This window comes from Onychostruthus taczanowskii, unplaced genomic scaffold (genome assembly GCF_017590055.1).
Source record: "Onychostruthus taczanowskii isolate IOZ18803 unplaced genomic scaffold, ASM1759005v1 scaffold148, whole genome shotgun sequence".
Classification (NCBI taxonomy): Eukaryota; Metazoa; Chordata; class Aves; order Passeriformes; family Passeridae; genus Onychostruthus; species Onychostruthus taczanowskii.
The window spans coordinates 306,091-326,060 of record NW_024498663.1 but is presented as its reverse complement, the minus strand read 5'-3'; the positions used below and the strand labels follow the sequence as shown (position 1 = coordinate 326,060).

Genomic DNA, 19,970 nt, shown 5'->3' with positions numbered 1-19,970 from the left:
GTTTTAGGTCTCAGGCTTGTTTTCAGACTCTCAAGTAGTGGGGAAGAACTCATTTGAATAATGCCAGAGGTGCTCAATGGTCTCAACTATTGGAATACACTCCCATTTTCTAGAACAGATAGCAGGGGTTATAGCTGGCATACCAACATCTGATCTTAAGCACTGAGAATATACAGTGGAGAGAAACAACTAAATGCTGGTGGCCATGAAATCATACTTGATGAATATTCTTTTCATTAAACACTACATACGTATTCTCTTCTATCACATCATTCTGATTTCAAAATATTAAAACATCTACTACAAAGAAAATGTTTTTTTAAAAATTTTCTTCTGTCTATTGTAGCTCACATCTTTCTACCTGGAAGAAAATGCATAAAAACAAAGGATAGTCTCAGTGGCATAGAACAAAAAAAGTCTTAGATAATTCAAGAAGCATGGGAAACTTCTAAAAAATATTGACCATTTATATGGACATAAACTGCCAGTGTACCTTTTTATTTTATTGTAAACAGATAATACAGCAAATTATCTTTGACTTACTCTGAAAGAAAATCAACTTCCAGAACAATCATCTATGAAGGGAAAGGAATGGTGGGGGGAGAGGAGGGAGGGGGCAGGACAGGACTAAAAGTGACTGAGAGAGAAGGAAACTAACAGAGAAAACACCTTGGGAGGAAAAAGAAAGCAAAATAGTACTTACTGATGAATAGCTTGCAAGAATTTGCGTTGATGTTTCCTTACTTTTGCATGGTCTATTTTTTTAACCAGCTTTGTGTTTTTATAAATTAACCATGTTTCCCTGAGTACATTGGCCGCTGCATTTTTCACCTGTTTAATAAAAGAAAAACACCAGGCTGACAAAAGTAGTCTTATGTTATGTTTTTACTTTTCTCTTATTAACTCTTCCTAAAGCTTTTGAAATGCTGTCTTAATTGTGGGAAATGGGTACCTCAAGAAGCTGCAGCACTGAGGGAAGAAAGCAACAACTGGATTAAGGGGACTGCTGAGCAGTTTCCTTTTTATAAAGATGTGGTGTTCAGATCAAATATTTTTGCACCCAGGAATAATTTTCCCTCTTCAAAGAGTTGGAACTGTTTGGTGTTTACAGCAATATAAATTGCAGTGAGGAAATACTAATGCATTATCTGTATGTTAATTAAGTGTATTCAATAGGACCATAACATATCTTTCTTTCATGTTCTATGGTTAACACTTAATTCTTTTAGAAATTTAACAGTCTTTTAAACTTCCAGAGCTGTTTGTGCACTTGGTCCCTTTTTTTTTTTTTTTTTTTTTTGGGCGGCATTTGCTTTTTGTACTTCTTTCTTTTTTAACAATCTCCAATAAGATGAAAAAATATGTTGCCAATTAATGTGGGCAGAGTTCTATTTAAAAAGTGCTTTGACTTTTTTTTTTTTTTTTTAATTTGGCTTTCCATAAAGTGTTAAGTGTACCTACAGATCTCTTTTTAGGCCCTCCAAAATTTTCAAGAATGCTTAAAAACATACAAATAATTTGAATGCAATGTTGATTAATGGTTGAATGACTGGGTTACTTGGAAAGAAAAATTGTCCCAATTATTTGCCTTTATTTTCTCTCCCTCTAGCTTTACATCATGCCAGTAACTGCAGTGTCAGAGCTAAGTCAATGGCTAAGACATTGCAGGAATGTCATGCAATAGCTTGGCCCAGAACAGGCTCCCCTACCTTGCACCTCTAAGTGTTGAAGAACCCTGTCCTGTCTTCACTGAAAGCACAACCATGGTTTAAAGAACTCCTCACAATCCCTAAGTAGTCCTTGCACTTCCAAAAGGTATGACTATCATCAGGCTGTGAGGAAAGATCCCAGCATCTGCATGATTTGTGATCTGATGTGCATCTTGGATTTCTTTGCTTGGCTCACTTTTCATATGCTTTGAGTTCCACAAGCTTAAAGCTCTGAAAGCACCACTTGAATAAAGTATTAGATTAACATTGAGATTTATATGAAGAATAGATGAATAAAATAAACTTCAAAAGGCATAAATAAAGACTAGACTCAAAATCTGGCCAATCTCTGAGACACATTTTGGGTTCAGCTGTCAGATAACCCTAGAAAAGTAACTGTGTTATGGAAGGACAAATTATTTTCTGTGGTCTAGTATCAACAACACCTTAACTGACTGCAATAGAAATGTAAATCAACAAGCGCAGAGAGACACCTTGTCAGACACCCTCTACACCTATATAGGAACTGCCTTCCCACTCATCCTTAGTCTTTCCCTGCTGTGACTCCTTAGAGGAGATACACATTGTTAGTGGTGAGCAGCACAGAAATGAGAGCCAGCACAGCCAAGAGCAGTGCTCTGAGAAGCTCAGCACGTGGGAACAGGACAGGGCCCTCTGCAGCACAAACCCGCAGCAGTGCAGCGCTGCAGTGCTGCATGGAGCTGTGCTGGGGCGGCCATCCTCCTCCTCCTCGCCTGGAGCACAACTAAACTCTCCATCTCAGGCACTGACATCCCTCTGCACCCACCACGAAGGAGAAACTGCTGAGCTCTGCTGAGCTGTGATTATAAGCACCTTTGTCTTCACATTAGCTCTTCTCAATAATGGAGACTGGACAAGTTGAGTGGGCTGTACAGCTACTACTCATTTTCTTGTTCCCTCAACACTGACCAGTTTTATTTCAGCAAAGGATTTGTATTGCCTTGTTTGCTGCATTTTCTTTCATTTAAAATATTTCCATCAATACCAATGATGCCTATTTTGTGAAAAATGGTCTCTTCTAAAAATAATATATATGAGTATCTTTCAGGGTGCTTCAGTACTGTGTGCCACTAAATAAACTATGTGTTGCGTACAAAAAGCAGTTGGAAAGACTGCTTCACTGTTATTGTTCATATGTTGTCAACATATGAAAACATATGTTGTTTTCTTAAGAACATCTCTGCTAGCTGAAATTTTTGCTTTTATCTGTCATTTTACCTGTTTTAGATACAAATAGATATATTTTCATATGCCATGCAAAAGCTTTTGGTTTAATACAATACTCTGGTTTCACAGCACTTAACTGCTAATTAACTAGTTAACACCAAATACCTTCCAGTTACAAGGCACCTCTATACAATATTCTATATAAATCCTTAAAATTTGCTGACAACTTGCAGATCCCCTCAATTTAAAGAAAAACTCAAGGCATCCAATTTCTAATCTTTCAAAATAATACTCATGATAAAATTCAGCAAGGATACCATGCAGGAGACTACTTAAAAACAAATGCAGAAAGAAATTAATACACAGTATTCCTTTTCAGTTGTGAATATAAAGTGTGACTTACTCTTTTAGTTAGCTGGGTGTCCATCATGAAATTATGCACATGTTTTTCAGCTTTGGTAAGTTCTAACTTCCTTGCCACCACAGCTACCACCAGTGCAGTGCACCCAGCACCCTGAAAACAATAAAACAAACCCCCAAGATGTTACTACTGCATTTTGCAGAGTTTTTACAGGAAGTTTCTCCTTTCCTGTAGAAATATGGCAGACATCAGGTGATTAATCCCAGGTAAATACAGTGAACTTACTACAGCTGTTTCATTTCAGAGTATTATGACAAGTCAGTATTTACAGGCTAATAAACTATTAAGGCACCAAAATAATTAGTGAGCAGCATCACTTGAAAGTTCTGTTGTGGTTTTTTTGGTTTATTTTTTCCCTGCAGGGGTTCAACATTTGAGCATATCCCATTTCTAATGCATAAACAAAAGGAATGATAACACCAACTTTTTTAACCCAGTAACAGAGTACCCTGTTCTTAAAATTTTCTCAAGGTTGTAACAACTGTTAAAGAGGAAATAAGATTAGTTTAGTATTTAGCACACACACACACACACACACACACACACACACACACACACACACAAGAAAAGTTTCTTAGGATTTTCTGCAGGGCCTAAAAATAATAGTAAAATTAGTATTTACTCACTTTAGTATATTTTCCTGTTGTTCTGAGTCCTTCAGTGATCTTTTCCTATATTATTTCTGCTTATCTTATTACCATATAAAATACAACACATACACAGGACCATATCTTCAAATCTTGGATGGGGAAAATACCAATTTTCTAATTCATGCTGTGTATATGTGTGCAGATGCATGTATACACACGGACATGAGTGTGCACAACAGGCAAATTCCAGAAGGTGCCTGTCTCTTTGGAATGACAGTGGCTTTATCAGCATCACAAATACAAATGCTTCTTTATGGGGCAGATGAAAAGGAAAGGAGGCTAAAATGAGCCAGGTAATAAGCAGTGTCAATTTTATACATGTAGAATTATCATTACCTTTACAGAATTTATAAATTCTGCTGCTTTAATATTTTGTTTTAATAAACAAATTTTTACAGCTTCTTTTTTTGAAAGGTATAAATATCTCATTAAATATGCAAGGCTACATTTAACTTGCAGGTTCATTCCAATCTAGCTGTTATTCACTTGTGCCAGTTACTCTTCAATATAAAGCAATCTCTCATTGTTTCTCATTGAAGCTTAGCACGTTTTGATTCACAGAGCTTTCTTCTACTCATTCTGTATTTCTCCCATAAATTTATTCTCTATCCTCCACATCTGTAACTGCTTTACCCTCTCCAGAAAATCCAGAAGAAATCTCAGAATTTAGCTTTCAAAATACAAAATCCATTAATAAAAACATAGAGACTGCAAAATAAATTAACTCATTGGAAACCCTTTTTACACAGGGAGTACTTAAAAAAAGCTGGTTCTTGTCTCTCTGTGTACTTACTGAGGCATACAATGAATTCTGTGAAAGCCTTGAATTAATAATTTCTCCATTTCCCTGGTAGATTGTTCAAAAAATCCATCCAATCTTCCTCTCATTTTCTCCAATTAGTGTTCATCTGCCATCCTCAAAAGCATTCCTTCAAATGAGCCCCTCATAATTTTGCTACATTTCCTGCTTATTTCCTGTCCTCAGTACTAAGTCTTTGTTTTTCTCTACCTCTCTGTTATCCAGTCTTGTGACAATGGAAGTTCATGGGAATTCACTTAAAGTTTTGCTCTCTCCATGAGTCAAAATAGTGCTCAAAGTTATTTTCCTTCTCTAGACCCCATTAACAATTAAAAAGAAAGAATACAGCCCACACAGCTTAAGGCTAAGCACTTCAGGAGCCCACTGAGCCTCCACTGAGAAGAGGACAAGGCAGAAGATGATCTAACACATCCTACCTCCCCAGAAAAAAGACAGTGCTCTCTAGGTCTTCTTCCTGTTGAGGGAAATCCTAATATGCAGAAGACTTTTCTGTAGGCAATTAGATTAATAAATTACCCCATATAATAGCAAGGAAATGAAGATAAAAGCAGAGATCTTTTGGTTCAGTATGTCAGGAAAATTAGGGCCAGATGTTGATTTAATGACATAACCAGAGCTCTGCCTGCTCACAGCAAGAAAGCTAGAATGGAAATGAGCTTATCAATACAGACCCCACTGGGGGGTGGTTTAAAAACCACCTATTTAAGCCAATTTACTGAGGGATAGAAATAATAGATGGCTCTTTCCCAATCCCCCTCAAAAAGGGTAGAGGAAGGTGGCAGACAAAAGAGCTTGCTTTGAAGCAAAATCATTGCAGCCTTTGTGATTAAGCCATTTTCAATATGGCACAGCAGCTGTAAGGGCCAAATGCTGTCAAAAGTAGGAGTTTTATGTCTCACATATAATATACTGCCTGCGGTGTCACAATACTGTCACTGGTGAGCTGTGACAACCACCTCTATGGTGTATATGCACTGCTGTCTTCCTCATCTCCAGAACAGCTTGTTGTGACGGCAAGGTATTCTAAATTCAGTTTAAACCTCCTGGTTTTGTGGTATATGATGGGATCTCAGGAGAGGAACATGAGTTCTTCTAGTGTTTCTTCAGAAGTAGGAAGTATTATACTACCTGCATGTTTACATTTCACAGTACTGTAAGAAACTCAAAAAGAATCACTCATAGCAGCTTACAACAACGACTAAAATTCCACTTAAACTACATGATGCTGATAAATATTTTATGTTACAGCAACCTGCAGTATTACATGGCCCCCCTAAAGAGCTCAGCATCCTTAAAAATACTCATAAAGCGAGAATGTTTCAAAATTGCAGAAATTAAATGGAGGAAATATAGTTACTTTAAAAAATGGTAGCATTGTGTGCATGATACTTGCCATGTTTTTTGAATATGCTGATTCATAGGAAAATCAGTACGTCAGTTTACATGCTCAGTTTGTTATATCAGTACTATGCAATGCATCAGCTACTTATTTATTAAAATTACTCAATCTAAGTAAAAGCACTATTTCATCTGCAGGAGGGGCTTTCTAGAGAATAAGATTCTACAAAGTCTTATATTTGATTACTGCATTAACTTTCAACAGCATTATTTTTATCCAGTTTTGAAGTAAATAATAAAATAAATCATTGCTTCAAGCTCTTGTTCAGGAGAATTATATGTAAGATGATGAAAATTAAAAAGGCAGGACCATATATATTTTCAGGTATCAAAGCATTAATCAATTCTATCTGGAATTCACACTCCTTAATCAGCAGCCTGAGCACTTCCTGCATTACAGAGTTTATTTTGGCTTGGTAAGCAGCCTGGTTTTAAGGGCACTTAGGACAGAAATTATTACAACACATGCAGTGTAAGCAAATTGATCAAGCCAAGGCTAAGGTCTGACTACATTGTTCATCTGCTCCACTTAGTGGAAACAGGTAATAACAGAATTAACCATTCATTAATGTGATGGTGTTCAAGTACTCTATGATCAAGTGTTTGTCAGCAACCACCCATTTTAAAAGCTGATTCTGATACCCGAATTCTGTTTTCCAGAAAGCACGTACAAGCTGAATGAAATTATCTACTAAAGCATGAGAAGCTCTTAAAGATCACAGACTGAAGAACAGGCAAGACTAGGACTCCACTGATGAGCTGAGCAATGTCTATTTCCTGTTTGCAAGGATCAGAAGATGAAGCACATGAATTTCATCCTGAACACACATTATTTCTTGCTTGATATGAAGTGTAGCATATTTGTCTACAGTAAAAGCAAGAAGTCTGAAAATAAACATATCCACAGTCTTCCAGCTGAGCAAATCAACAAACTCTGGACTTCACAGTGGCATCAGATCTCTGATGCATTGATGAGCAGTACAACCTTTAGCATAAGGTTCACAACCATTTACACAGGACAGAACTTGCCTTGATCGTCAATCTATTTAGCTGCTGTCGCTTATGAAAACAATTTGATGTGACTGCAAGCAACTTGAGGACATCCTTTGTATCACCTTTAATTCTAAATATGCTGCTCCTGTTAAGGACAAAGAATGACACCTAAAGTTCAAATGCTTATGCAGGTGTGCAAGTCTGTAAAAGCCATTCTCCTCTCTAGCCCTTTGATGCCTAGAATCCAAAGTGAGTTTCCCTGATAGAAATGTAAGTGGAAGTGTATGTTGGCATTTTACTCATATATGGTCAGGCAGTTTTTAAACACTAGTAGGATAATAATTTTTTCCATTACATAAACCTAAATGATGCTGATACACCTTAAAAAAATGAATGGAAGGATAGATTAAATTGAGGGGGAAAAAATAATGTCATCAGGCATTAATGTCAAGCCCATGCTATTTGAAAAGGGAAAGAGAAGAAAGATGAAATTAATTGTATTTTAAGTTATACTTTAAATTTAGCAACGGAACGTGACATGAATTTAGCTTCAACGTGACCCTCAGAAAAAAAGCATGACTATTACTTGGTGTTGTCTTTCATTTTGCTTACAGGCATCATAAATTTCAACTTTCCCTATTTTCTGCACAGTCTCTCCTTTTGGCACTTAGTTCTGAATTACTGCAAGCCTCCTTTCAACTGCTTTAACAAAGCAAACTAGGTCTTAGACACATCAGAGGTTGCTGCAATGGTTATTTTCTTTGCCCGTCGTTATTACAATGTTACTACGCTCTGTGTTGATGTAGTCCCTTCTCCATGGCATCGTATACAGAACATTTGCCCTCAGCTGCAGTATTTTATGACTCCTCATGGATTTCAGTCCTTACAACATCTTTCAGACAAGATTCTTTGCATCACCTGTTTACTTAGTAAAAGCTCCCAAGATACACATAAATCTAATATATTGTTTTCTTTTAAAACCTTCCCCTTCTTTGTTTAGGATTTTACTTACTACAAAGCCCAGCAAAATCAGTGAAGGTACTTCAGATTCTGGTATGCCAAGATGACTTCTACTGATCCTACATAATTCCTCTTTGTTTCCCATTCTATTTGCTCTATGGGAATGCTAAACTTGTCAGTAATTTGGACTACGTATTTCTATTCTCTTTATACAGCACTGGCATCAATAGAATCAGGAGTCCTGAAGGGCTACAGGAATATAAATAAGAATTAATAAAGGTGGTAGGCCTGTATTACCTAGTTATATCATCATACTAGACCTGACTTTCCCTTTTCCTTCCTTGTCAAAGTCACTCACCAATATACTTACTACATGCCAGCTGAGATGCCTTTTGCCGTCCAGCCACAACCCTCTGTCCTCTTCACTTCTGCAATCCACACTGAGCTTTCTGCTGATATCAGCAGAATCAACACATCAAAGCTGTCTAACTAAAAGTTACTACAGAGGATTTCACATTACAGTAAACCACACCTGACACAGCCATGGCAGCTGGAGGGAAAAAGCTGGTGTTTCCCACAGCACACAGTGAAAATGTGGCTATGGAATCTGGATCAAGACCATGCCTTTACTACCACTCACAAGTGCTAAGACTGAAGGTTCACACTGCTAGAAGACAGTGACTGGAAAACTGCAGGGTTCAGACTTCAAGGGCAGTCTAGCATGTACATCTAACATTCTCGTCAAGGCCCAGTTTTACTGACAGCCAGAAAAGTGCTTTCAACTCTTCCACCAAGGGTTTATCTAAGGCAAGAAAGCTTAGCACCGGCTGCATTTTCAGTTAGAACTGAAAGCAGCAGGTCAGTAGAGAAACCCTGTTGTCCTCTAACTAAATGCCTCAGGCATTGTCAATTGGTTCTTTTTTTGATAAGGTTTTGAGATACCTTTAAAAGACTACAGCGAACTGAGTCACTGCTGCAACCACCTGGAGGATGCTGCTGGTGAGAAGGGAAGAAACACTGTCTATCAGTGTCTCTGTTGAAAGTCACCTGGCATCTTTGGTTTACTGGACTGGAAGTGAAGTGCAACCTTAAGTGGTGTAGGCATCACAAAAGTGTCCTGCTATACTTGCCTGTAGCTGAAAGAAGGCAGTTGCTACATTTCTTGCTCACTTCTCTTGGGATCCACTGAGGGAGAGAGAAGGTGCGCTTTGCAGACATATGGTTCTGGTGGGAAATTTAGCTCTGCACCAGAAAAGGCACAACAGTCTTCCTGCTGCTCTGCATAAAATGAAAATCCTGTAAGAATTTAAACAGGCATTTTGTTCATTCGGCTCTCTCAAAGGTGGACATACATGACCACCAGGGAAGGGGAAAAAATTTTTAAAAAATGTTGCTTGAAGTAAAAAAAAAACCTCTCCAAAACAGTATAGACAGATGCTAGGGAAATGGTGCTGTATAAATATGGGTTTGCATTTGTCACTGTTTACTAGGAGAGATGCATAACCTTGCAAGACTGAAATAAAATTAGTACTAGGACAACAACTATGTTATCTCACCAAAGGGTGATCTAAAAAACCTTTGCATTATTTATACTCTCATGTATTCAATATTTGCCTTGCTACTATTATCTTCAGTGGAGTTTGTCTGCATCACATCTAGAACTTTGTTGCAACATTTAAATTTCTGATTTATATAAGAGTAGATGAGCATGTTTGTTTACTTCTAATTAGTCCATAAGGTTTTTAGCAATGTTGTGAAAATAAAAATTATGAAGACCATTAAAATGTTATGTATAAATGTGAAATTGATTAAATAGTGTCACACATAAGAATGGGTAGTCTTAAGTGAGGGTGAAGTAAACTTCTTAAGAAATGAAAGCTGGGTACTAGGAGAGACATCTGGGACAGCACAGAGCAGAAAGATTTATAACATGAAGACAGTATCTCTCCTAGAGAGGAACCTATAAAGGACTGTAGCGTTAATGAATGTAGTGTTAATGACTGTAGACTGTCAGAGAACCCTGACAATTGAATATACCTGGGCTTCAGGTAAACCTGCAGTCGTTGTAACAGGTAAAACACCCCTAGACAGTTTTTCCCAAAACACATAAAAAACTTTTTGCTGGGTAAGGGTTGAAGTCCGATTCCCTTAAATGAGCAGACTTAACAGCCTGTAGGGCTGATGGGAAACATAATTTCAATAATTCAGGATGAAAGCTACCAGTGATGTTCTTTTTCTTCACCTGTGTTGTAAATACAAAAGTTTCATGAGAATATGTGTAAAAGTATACAAAAACTGCTGTATTAAATCTAAGGCTACTGCAAATGAAATTACATTTTCTCAGATCAAAGAAGTTTTGCTGCAACAGTCATCAACTCTAGTCATACCTATGTAAGCAACAACAGCATGAGACAATTGCTTCTCATTCCAGCCAGGAACTAATTGCCTTAGAATTTACTGAAATGCATCCATAACTAGACCTTAGTGGGAAAAATTTCCTGTGTCCTCTGACACTTCAAAAACTTCCCTGCTCTACTAGTACAAACTAAAGACCTTCTGAAGAAGGTTTTTTTTCCTTATTTTTTCTAATTTTGAAAGACGTGTTGTTTACTCAAATGGAGTAGAACCTCTACCATTGTCTCACTTTTCAGATTAATGCCCTCTCAACCTACTTCAGGGATCATGTTTTAAAGCTTCTCAACTTGATTTTGATAATTTACAATTCTTTACTTCAGCTAGAAATTTCATTCCAACAAGCCACAGAATAAAATAATCCCAAACTACCTTTTTTCCCTACAAAAGTTATCATTTTTACAATTTGTTGTGCTGGAACAACAATAGTAGAGGAGCTGAAAAAATTTCTCAGCAGCCCAGCTTTTAATAGCTTTACCCCTAAGATGCAGGCATCATTAACTGTCTTCTCCATAAAAATTTCTGCTTAATACATTGTCTACTTAGGTCGTACTCTGCTAGAAGGAACAAACACCGTCTTTTCTAAATCCTGATGTCACTTATATTTATTACTGAATTATCAGAATCTACTGAATTATATTCCAGCATATATCTGAGACATGGACCCAAGATGCTATCAAATCACATGAAAAGCTTTTCAGATTTTCTGTACTCTCAAAGAAGTAAAAACTGAGCAATATTCTAGATGTTTGATATCTTCTTATCCACAGAATGATGCACCACAGTGCTTTAACTTGAATTGATCATACCTTTTCAGCTTTCAAAGTGTAATTCAAAATACATCTCTGTATTTTATAAACCATTATGTTTCTCTGACACATTACACAATTAAACAACATGAACAGAAGTTTTCATAAAATCACACATTTTAGACATTATTATGCATAATAATTTATGATCTTTTTGTACATTATCCACACAGTTACATAAAATAATTTCCATATTTGCTTGAATCTGATGTTTACCTTATATTTCTCTTTTTCAGGTCTCATCCCAGAAGACATGCAGACAATGTTAACTATGCAGTTAGAACCTACTTGTTTTTCACCTCTTTTTTCTTACAATCTAACAACTATTAAATTTCAAAAATAATACAGTTCAGATTTTGCTACCAACAAAGAATAAGACAGTTAGAAACTGCTACTCTGAGTGCCTTGTTCCTATTTTAGATAGTTATCTGTATCTTGTCCACAGCTATGGTATACATTTAAGAAACTTTCCTTATTTATTTGGTTCCTTCCTAGGCCTAACAGTGTCTTTGAAGTTCATTTCAACAAGAGAAGCAATTAAAGTATAATTTCCACATTAGCAATGCAGACACTTGAAATAACATCTATTTCATTAGGCAAACTTCATCAAGCTATACCCAACCAACTGCATCCTGTGACAGGACAATTGCAATTCATCCATTTTATTTGCAGCAACGTAGGTTTGGCCCACATGTCTGTTATGAACCATTGGTGGGTGGCTTTGCAGGAAGATTCTGCATCATAAGCTTCTCATCATACAATAAACGCACCACCTCACCACATAGTGCTGGATCTAAAAGGAAAATGTCCTTCTTAAAACTCATAACAGGTCCATGTATTTGCAGTTGGAAGAATTAATTGCCATTGTTTTATCTTGTGTAACTGCAAAAGCTTACAAAGGTCTGCAGAAGTTATCCATCTCACAGTCCATAATTATGCACCTTTCCATATCTTCTCACACTCCTCCTTACCAATTTCTACAGACCTTTAAATTTTTGCTAACTTCATTAATCTCCTTATAAAGTAGGGAAAATTTTGCAAACCACTCCAAGGCCCTGGATGCAAAAAGCCATTAAAAAAGTGGAAGTGCTGCCTACACAAGCAGCAACCTTGTACAGTTTCTTAGAAACCTTGCATGGTTTCTAAATTCCACTTAGAAACCATACAAGGAAAGTGTTCCACCTGTAGCTGAGATCCCTTTGCTGATGAGCATCTGAGAGATCTGCCTGGGTGGGCACTGACAACCTGGCACGGCAGCTTCAGCAGGCATAAAACACCTGCAAATACAGTACACCAACAAGCTGCACAGGTCTCCACATCTCCCCTCTCTCCTGTTCTGAGAACAGTGACAGCAGCTGTACGTGTGTCCATCCAACACACTCTTCCAGACCTACCTAATGTACACAGGGAGCAGAGGATACATTTGCTCTCGATTTATAGTCCACCTGGCCCACAGTCTACTACTGCTGCCTAGTAAAGTCTCATTGGAAAAACACAGAATGGTAATTGAGTTGAGGCATCCAGTTCAGTTTCACTTGCTTGACTGTAAAATATCTCTGCATTGGCTCCTCTTTGTAACACGCTGTGCCAGTATTTTTACGAAAGTTTCATATATTTAAGTGCTTTGCAAGATCAAAATGTAAATTGTTCTTATTTTTTCATTGTTTGCCTTTTTTGTTCACAGGGTTTTTTTGGTTTTTTGTTTTATTTTGGTTTTTTTCCAAATTTCTCTAATACATTAATCAAACTTCTTTGCTATCTTACTCTCAACAATTCTCAAGGCATTTTTCCTTTTGGTATAATCTGAATATGTGTAAAGATTTTCCTATTTTCCAGCAGTGTGCACTGGTAGAGTTTAAAAGTGACACTTTACATCAGAGACCTAAGACAGCAGCATTTACAATGTCAATCACCAACACAACTTGGTGCCACCAGCGGACTGCACAAAGTCCACTTCTCAAGCTGGAGTACAAGGCAGAGTTCACAGCCTTGTACTCCTGAGCACTCCCATTTCTATGGCACAGAAAGCAATTCCTGTGGCAGAAGTGGGAAGATAGACATGGCACCTTCACAGGAATCAAGGCACCAAAGCAGGCTTCCTTGGGCCACCAGTTCCACAAAGCCAATATTAATTCTTCAGTTTTCTGTGTAACTACTCTTGTACTCACAAGTATTTCTATTTATTCCCCCTTCCATCCATTTTAATAGGGACCTTACCCAAAAGCAAACACTCAGCAGTATTTGGCACTGATCACACTAACCCAATGCATTTACTGCTTCAGATGCTAGGGAATTACACTTTACCTCTTGAAATCAAATTTTTGTTTTTATTTACTACATCCATTCAACAATTACATTTGTGTGTTTTTTAATTAGATCATCACTTGCTCCTATTGAAATAAAAATCACTAGGTCTGTTCTTTTAGGATTTTATATTTTTCACAACAAACATTAATTAGTTACTGTACAAGTTTCAGAAGAGTAATTGTTTTTAAAGAATGATATTCAAGACCTGTAAGCTTTTTGGTATTACAGGTTAGGCTAGAAGAGAGTTCATTATTATATTTACTGTGCCATATTTCCTCAGGTCCTTTATAAAAACAAAACAAAACAAAATGCAAGCCCCAAAAAACCCAGAGTAATTCCAGCATCTGACTTTTTCTCATTGCTCCATGGTTTTTTATCTCAAAGAATATTTTAATGTTATTAGTGGTTAGGCTTTCTATTGTTTTACCCATCATAGCACAGCAGCTACTTGGCTCATTTTCTTGTTAAGAATGCTTTCTGTCTTTGAAGATGTTTATCCCAAATTCATCACCATGACATCCTGATTGGAGCCTTTGCTCTTCCAAAGCAGCTGCAGAACTTATAATCACTAAGAAAACGCAATCAGAGACATGAAGGTTTCATCCATACATTTTACAAGTCTACCAGTGGTGAAAAAGAGCTGCCAATGCGTGAAAATGGTATGTATAAATCCATACTTGAGTTTTCCATGGAAGCAGTGGAAGTGACTTTGTATGAGGATTCTATCCTCATTCTGCAATCATTGCCCTGCAAGGTGTCAATAAACACTGCTTCTCCATCCCTTTTCCTAGTGAATTTATGATCACATTTCATTCTCTCTGGCATCAACATCCAACCCAGAAAGGAGCAAAGGCAAACACCCCAGAAGATGGCAGATCTGAGCTCAGCCAACAGCCTTGAAAAAAGCCCTGTGAGTCCTTCCTCTGCTTTTAGCCTGTACCTTTCAACTCCACTGCAAACTCTGTATTTAAGGAGGTATTTTGCATTTACCGCCTTTTGCAAAATATACTAGAAATCTTTATCAATCTTTGTCAATAATGGTCAATAAACTGAAAGCCATCAGTTTTTTTTAAAACATTTTTTGAAGCATTTGTCAAAAAAAAAACCTTAAACCTTACCAAAAAAAAAAAAAAAAAGAAAAAGGGTTTTTTCCTCTCTGGACATAAAACGTACATTTATTATAAACAAATATTCTATCAACCTATCTGCTCAAAAGGAGCAATGCTTCAATATCATTTCCTTTCAGCCATAATCCCAATACAGCTGTTTCAACAGGGCCAGATTACTTATACACGCATTACTTATAATTAATGGCAAAAATTCAGAAGCAAGTATGCATCTTATTGCTGTATACTGTACATACATGACAATCATTCAGTCTTTCTCATTCACAGGGACATTTACACAGAAGCTGGTACAAATAAGGGTGGCAGAGTCCAGAACTTGTTTGCATCTAATTTACTGTAGATATGTGTAAATTTTCCCAGCATTACAATGCATTGCTTTACTCCCTGCCCAGCTATGACCAAACAGTGCAGTACAAAAGATTAAAACCAAACATGAAATACACTTAATAAATATATATTGAGCATAACCTAACAATTGCTGCACGGTATCAATGGTAGCAAAAGGTATTATTGTGCAAATTGCATAACATAATTCCACTTAAAGCAATGGACTGTTATGAATAATATGTTATTAGACTTGTAAGAAATAGAGTAGAAAACAATGCTCAAACAAAAGAATTTCAAGAATTTAGCCACCATTATGTCTCTTTGTGATTCATTTCAATAAACAAAATTCATAACTGAAGATCCATTATTAGTACTGGTCCAATTAAACATGCCCAAAGATGATCAAGATTATATGATACCTTTACATTGAATGAAAGACTTTATTGAGATTTCTGAAGCTATGAATTATGTCAGGGTGCAATTTGTTTCTCTGTATTTCATTGCACAGCTACTAAATTTTTGCTTAAAGAAGAAGAAAACTCCTTTTTATTACTAGGAATGAGAGACTATGGGTATGGTCTGATTAAGTATACACTCTACAAGCCAGCAGATAAATATTTCTTTATGACTACCAAACGTTTTGGGCTTAATTTCAAATTAATTAACAGCAAACACTATCTCATATCCAATTAACAAATTCACTCACCATTATTCCAGTAAGTAAACAGACCCCTTTTCCACAGTATGTATTTGGTACCATATCCCCATATCCAATGGATAGAAAAGTTATTGAAATCAGCCACATTGCTCCAAGGAAATTGCTAGTAACATCCTGTTGGTCATGGTATCTGAAAAGAAGAAGAAAACAATTTCTTTATAGTGAAAACATTTGTTAAACTATTGTGCTCTCAGAAAAAATGCATTAACTGGTACATACAACCATTTTTTGTATACAATCTCATTTTAAAAGCAGCTGTAAGGAATTAAATATAACTCAGATACAATTACATGAGCAGTAATGAATCAGAAGATATAGAAATAACACCAGTAGTAGAAATGGTTTATAATTCAGTATTTGGTTATTACTGTAAAGTAGCAGAAATCTCTTTGTTTTTAACATAACCTCTTCACCAGGGGTACAAGTCCTGCTAATACTCTGCAGTAGCATAAGACACCAGAATAGCACAGTTGCTGCTGTCTGAGGCAACTGTGAGAGTCAGAACAGGTTGTGTGCACAACCAGACAGCAGAGTGCATCTTTATCTCCTGAGTGCAACGCTATGATCAGACATCCAATCCTAAATGAACACATAAATGCTGACTTAGACAACCTATGGACTTCCCTCTCCTTCTACAAGTTCAAGGTAAATAAAATGTATACCTCTGTATTTCTCACCATCAAAAGATGTTTACCTTAAATATAGCAAAAACTCCCTTTAGTGTTTAGTCAGCTATTATGTGAAATTTCACGATGTGCCATGTCTTGACTTAGTTTCAGTATTATAGTAGAATATGTTCACTTTTCCCTTCCAAAAACTGCTAAGTTCAGATTAATAATCTTATCTTCACACGACATATACACTGAATAGAAGGTGAAGATACATTTTACGTTTAAAAACCTGTTGTCACCACTCAGTCTGTGGTGGGGAAAAAACAAAAAGCCTAATAGCCTAAAGTAGGGTGGAAGTTTGCTTCCTGGATAGGGCAGCTCTGCCACAGAGACTATCTGCAGCAGCCACTGCAGACTCAAGGTTGCAATCACCCCTACAGCTGCTGTGAAGCCTCCGGTTAACTAAATGCTGTTAGATTCCCCAAAGGTATTATTTTAGCCAGTCCCTAAATCCATGTCTCACAGCGGTCACAGAGGGCCATTTATTTAATTAGTTCACAAATCAACAACCTTCATCCCACAACTGAAATAACCGCTTCTGTTTCCTTCCTTCCCGGACTGCAGTCTCCGTGACAGACCAAGAACGCAGAGCAAGCACACAGGCACTCTCAGGAAACTCCCTGTTCTCACACTTGCAAGATATTCACCATAAATGTCTGTAAAATACTATCTTCAAAGTCCCACCCATGCTCTGATGATTATAACAACATAAAAGCTCTTTGACTGCCAGAGACCACAGCAATCACTCCAATCAAGCCTGTTTCAGACTTCACCTGGATTTTTCTCTCTCCTGCTGTCAGTGTTGTCTCTCACATACTTTATGCAGGTTTTTTCTGTTTTGCCTGAACAAAACCTAGAAAAATGTAGTAAAAGCCCACATTTGGAGGTCCTAAGGACATAAACAATGACAACCACAGCAGCAAAAAGAATGGCAGATTTAACTCATGACCATAGAGCTTTGCATATAGCAAAACACAATCTGACATAGTTTTTTTTTTCCTAGACGGCACTAAATTTTAGGGATTTCAGTCTCCACTTAACAAACGTAGCAAGTAACAGCAGTGAAACAAATATATGGATACAGAGAGAGAAACACAGTTGTCCCATCCAAAAGGCAAGAACAAAGCCTGTGTACCTATCATGCTAATAGTCCCTAGAGAGTATCAAGTAAAATATATGATCCATAGGGTCTGGATGACCTTCACAGAAGGGTACTAAAGCTACAATATATTCTAAGGTTAGCAATTGAGGCAAATATTAAGAAATGTCCACATAAATATTTATAATACATTTCTTTGGATTTTGACCCTAGTCATTTCCATGCTTCATATGACTGAAAACAGAACATTCAAATACAACTCACTAAGTTCCAGAAATAAATAATCCACTTATCCTCCTTTAACCATGTCAGAAAACATACAAGCCAACCTACACATAGGTTCTTTAAAAAAGGTGACATAAATTTTAAAAGGCACATCAGAAGTTCTTCAAGTTTCATTGGAGATATGGAGACAATTAAGGTTCCCTAGATGAACTATTCATTAAAGGTATCTACATTAATATTTGCTAGCACAATTCAAGAACCTGTTTAAATGTTTCCATCTTGTTAGGTCAGGTGTCCTGGATTTCCTGCTCAGAGTGTTTCACCTAGTTATGATTTTAAGGCTATAGTTCAGCAATCAAATGTTGCATGCTTAATTTAAAAATCATCACCAGTACTTATTAATGAATTTACTGTGATTAAGAAACAAAGGCTATAGGAGGACATGAATTTTTTTTTCAGTTATTGCTGCAACTGCTCAAGCATTACATAATTTGCCTAAATTTAATATTTCAAAAAAAACTAAAAACTTTTTATCTTGCAACTATATATGGAAAGTTGAAGGGCTGACTTCTCAAGTTAAAAATCTGTAGGTAAAATTGAGACAGTATAAAATGGTATCACACTCATGATAGTTCTGTAATAATTTCTTTGACGTATTTTTAAGAAGGTGGTTTAATCTTGTCTCATATATTTTGTAACCTCACTTAAGATTTTTGAATCTCTGTGGTTAGCAGCTCTGGTACATGTCTACATGCTTTGGATTTTCATAAGATTACTGCTGTGTCAGCAGAGATTTCCAAGTCCTTTATTAAGCCACTAGGCACCACTACCACTTGAGACTCAAGCCTGAACCAGCAAAGCAAGGACAGTCTTCTGCTACCCTGTGTCCACAATCAGGTAAAAAAATATTATTATATCTGCATCAAAGCAGGAACAGCAGTATCTTAAGAAAGTAGTATTGCAGAATCTTTATTTGTACAGTCATGGAAATGGCTAAAAACTAACACCAGAGGCATTTAAAGTACTTTGTTTTGAGGAAAGGGAAATAAATCAACCCACTGCCTTTAGATGTGTTTTCAAAGTTGTCTCAGCATCAAAGAGTGAACTTCTCCATTTATGCAGGGAATAGCAAAATGGTCACAGCAAAAGTTAAACTTTCTCATATTTTTCTATAAGAGCATCTCTAACTTGTGGCTGTAGAAGCCACCACAAGACCTCATAAAAGCCATTCCTTTCACTTCACCATTGAGATTATCCCCAGTAGAGTCAATTCCAGTGGACATTATAGAGAGCAGAAAAGCCAACCACACCAGCACTGGAGCAGAGCTGTCTTGCTCTCTGTCAGTAATCGGAAGGCACTATGAACATCTCCTCATTCCAGCTGGACTTTGAAAGACAGCTTGGGTGTAACACATTCCAATATTCAACTGTAGTTTTCCCAAAGTATCCATTCACTCTATGTTGGATTTCAGAAGTTTCTATCTGAAACTTCTGAAATCCAACAGGAAAACACTTTACCATGGAAAGCTAGGAAGCCTGAAATTTCAGAATTAAAGAAATAGAAAAAAAGATTTCCTTTCAGTGAAGAGTTTCACACTAAGCAGAATCTTGTCATTACCAGCCAAATTTCAAAACGGAAGATTTGTTGTCATTAATTCTTATTTATAAAAAGGTTTTTATTTTTATATTTTTTAAATTTTTTAAATTAGTCATGGCAAATATTCACATAAATATTTAAAGCCCATTATTCTTAATGAATAAAAATCTGCACAAGAAAGATTGTGAATCACTTGAAGATAAGAACTAGTATTTAATTGTATTAAACCTGCATATTTAATTATATTAAACCTGTTTAATTGTATTACACCTAAATCACATGCAGTGTGATTTTCCTGATTACACCCAGCCTCACACAGCTGCAGCATAAAGGGTCATTTAGAAAAGCTATGTATTCCTTCAGTGTACAAAAATCATTGGCTGAAGTCACACAGGCATAAGAATTATTTATCACACTTCATTTCTAATAAGGAATATGTCAGCAGGCAGGCAGTGCTGCAGCTGGAACACACTATTCACCAGGCAATCATCATCCCGTGAAATACCACTATCCAGTTC

At 36.7% G+C, this 19,970-nt stretch overlaps 1 protein-coding gene across 3 annotated transcripts in view; it reads right to left on the bottom strand.

The window, feature by feature from the left end:
- The window catches only part of KCNN2 (potassium calcium-activated channel subfamily N member 2), a 69,753-nt gene that overhangs the window by 9,799 nt on the left and 39,984 nt on the right, over positions 1 to 19,970 (bottom strand). For all 3 annotated transcript variants that reach the window (XM_041398432.1, XM_041398433.1, XM_041398434.1), the window contains 3 exons: positions 15,849 to 15,990; positions 3,322 to 3,432; positions 704 to 831 (listed from right to left, as the gene is read on the bottom strand). In XM_041398432.1, coding sequence (XP_041254366.1) covers positions 704 to 831; positions 3,322 to 3,432; positions 15,849 to 15,990 — 381 coding nt within the window. The remainder of the gene's footprint in view (positions 1 to 703; positions 832 to 3,321; positions 3,433 to 15,848; positions 15,991 to 19,970) is intronic.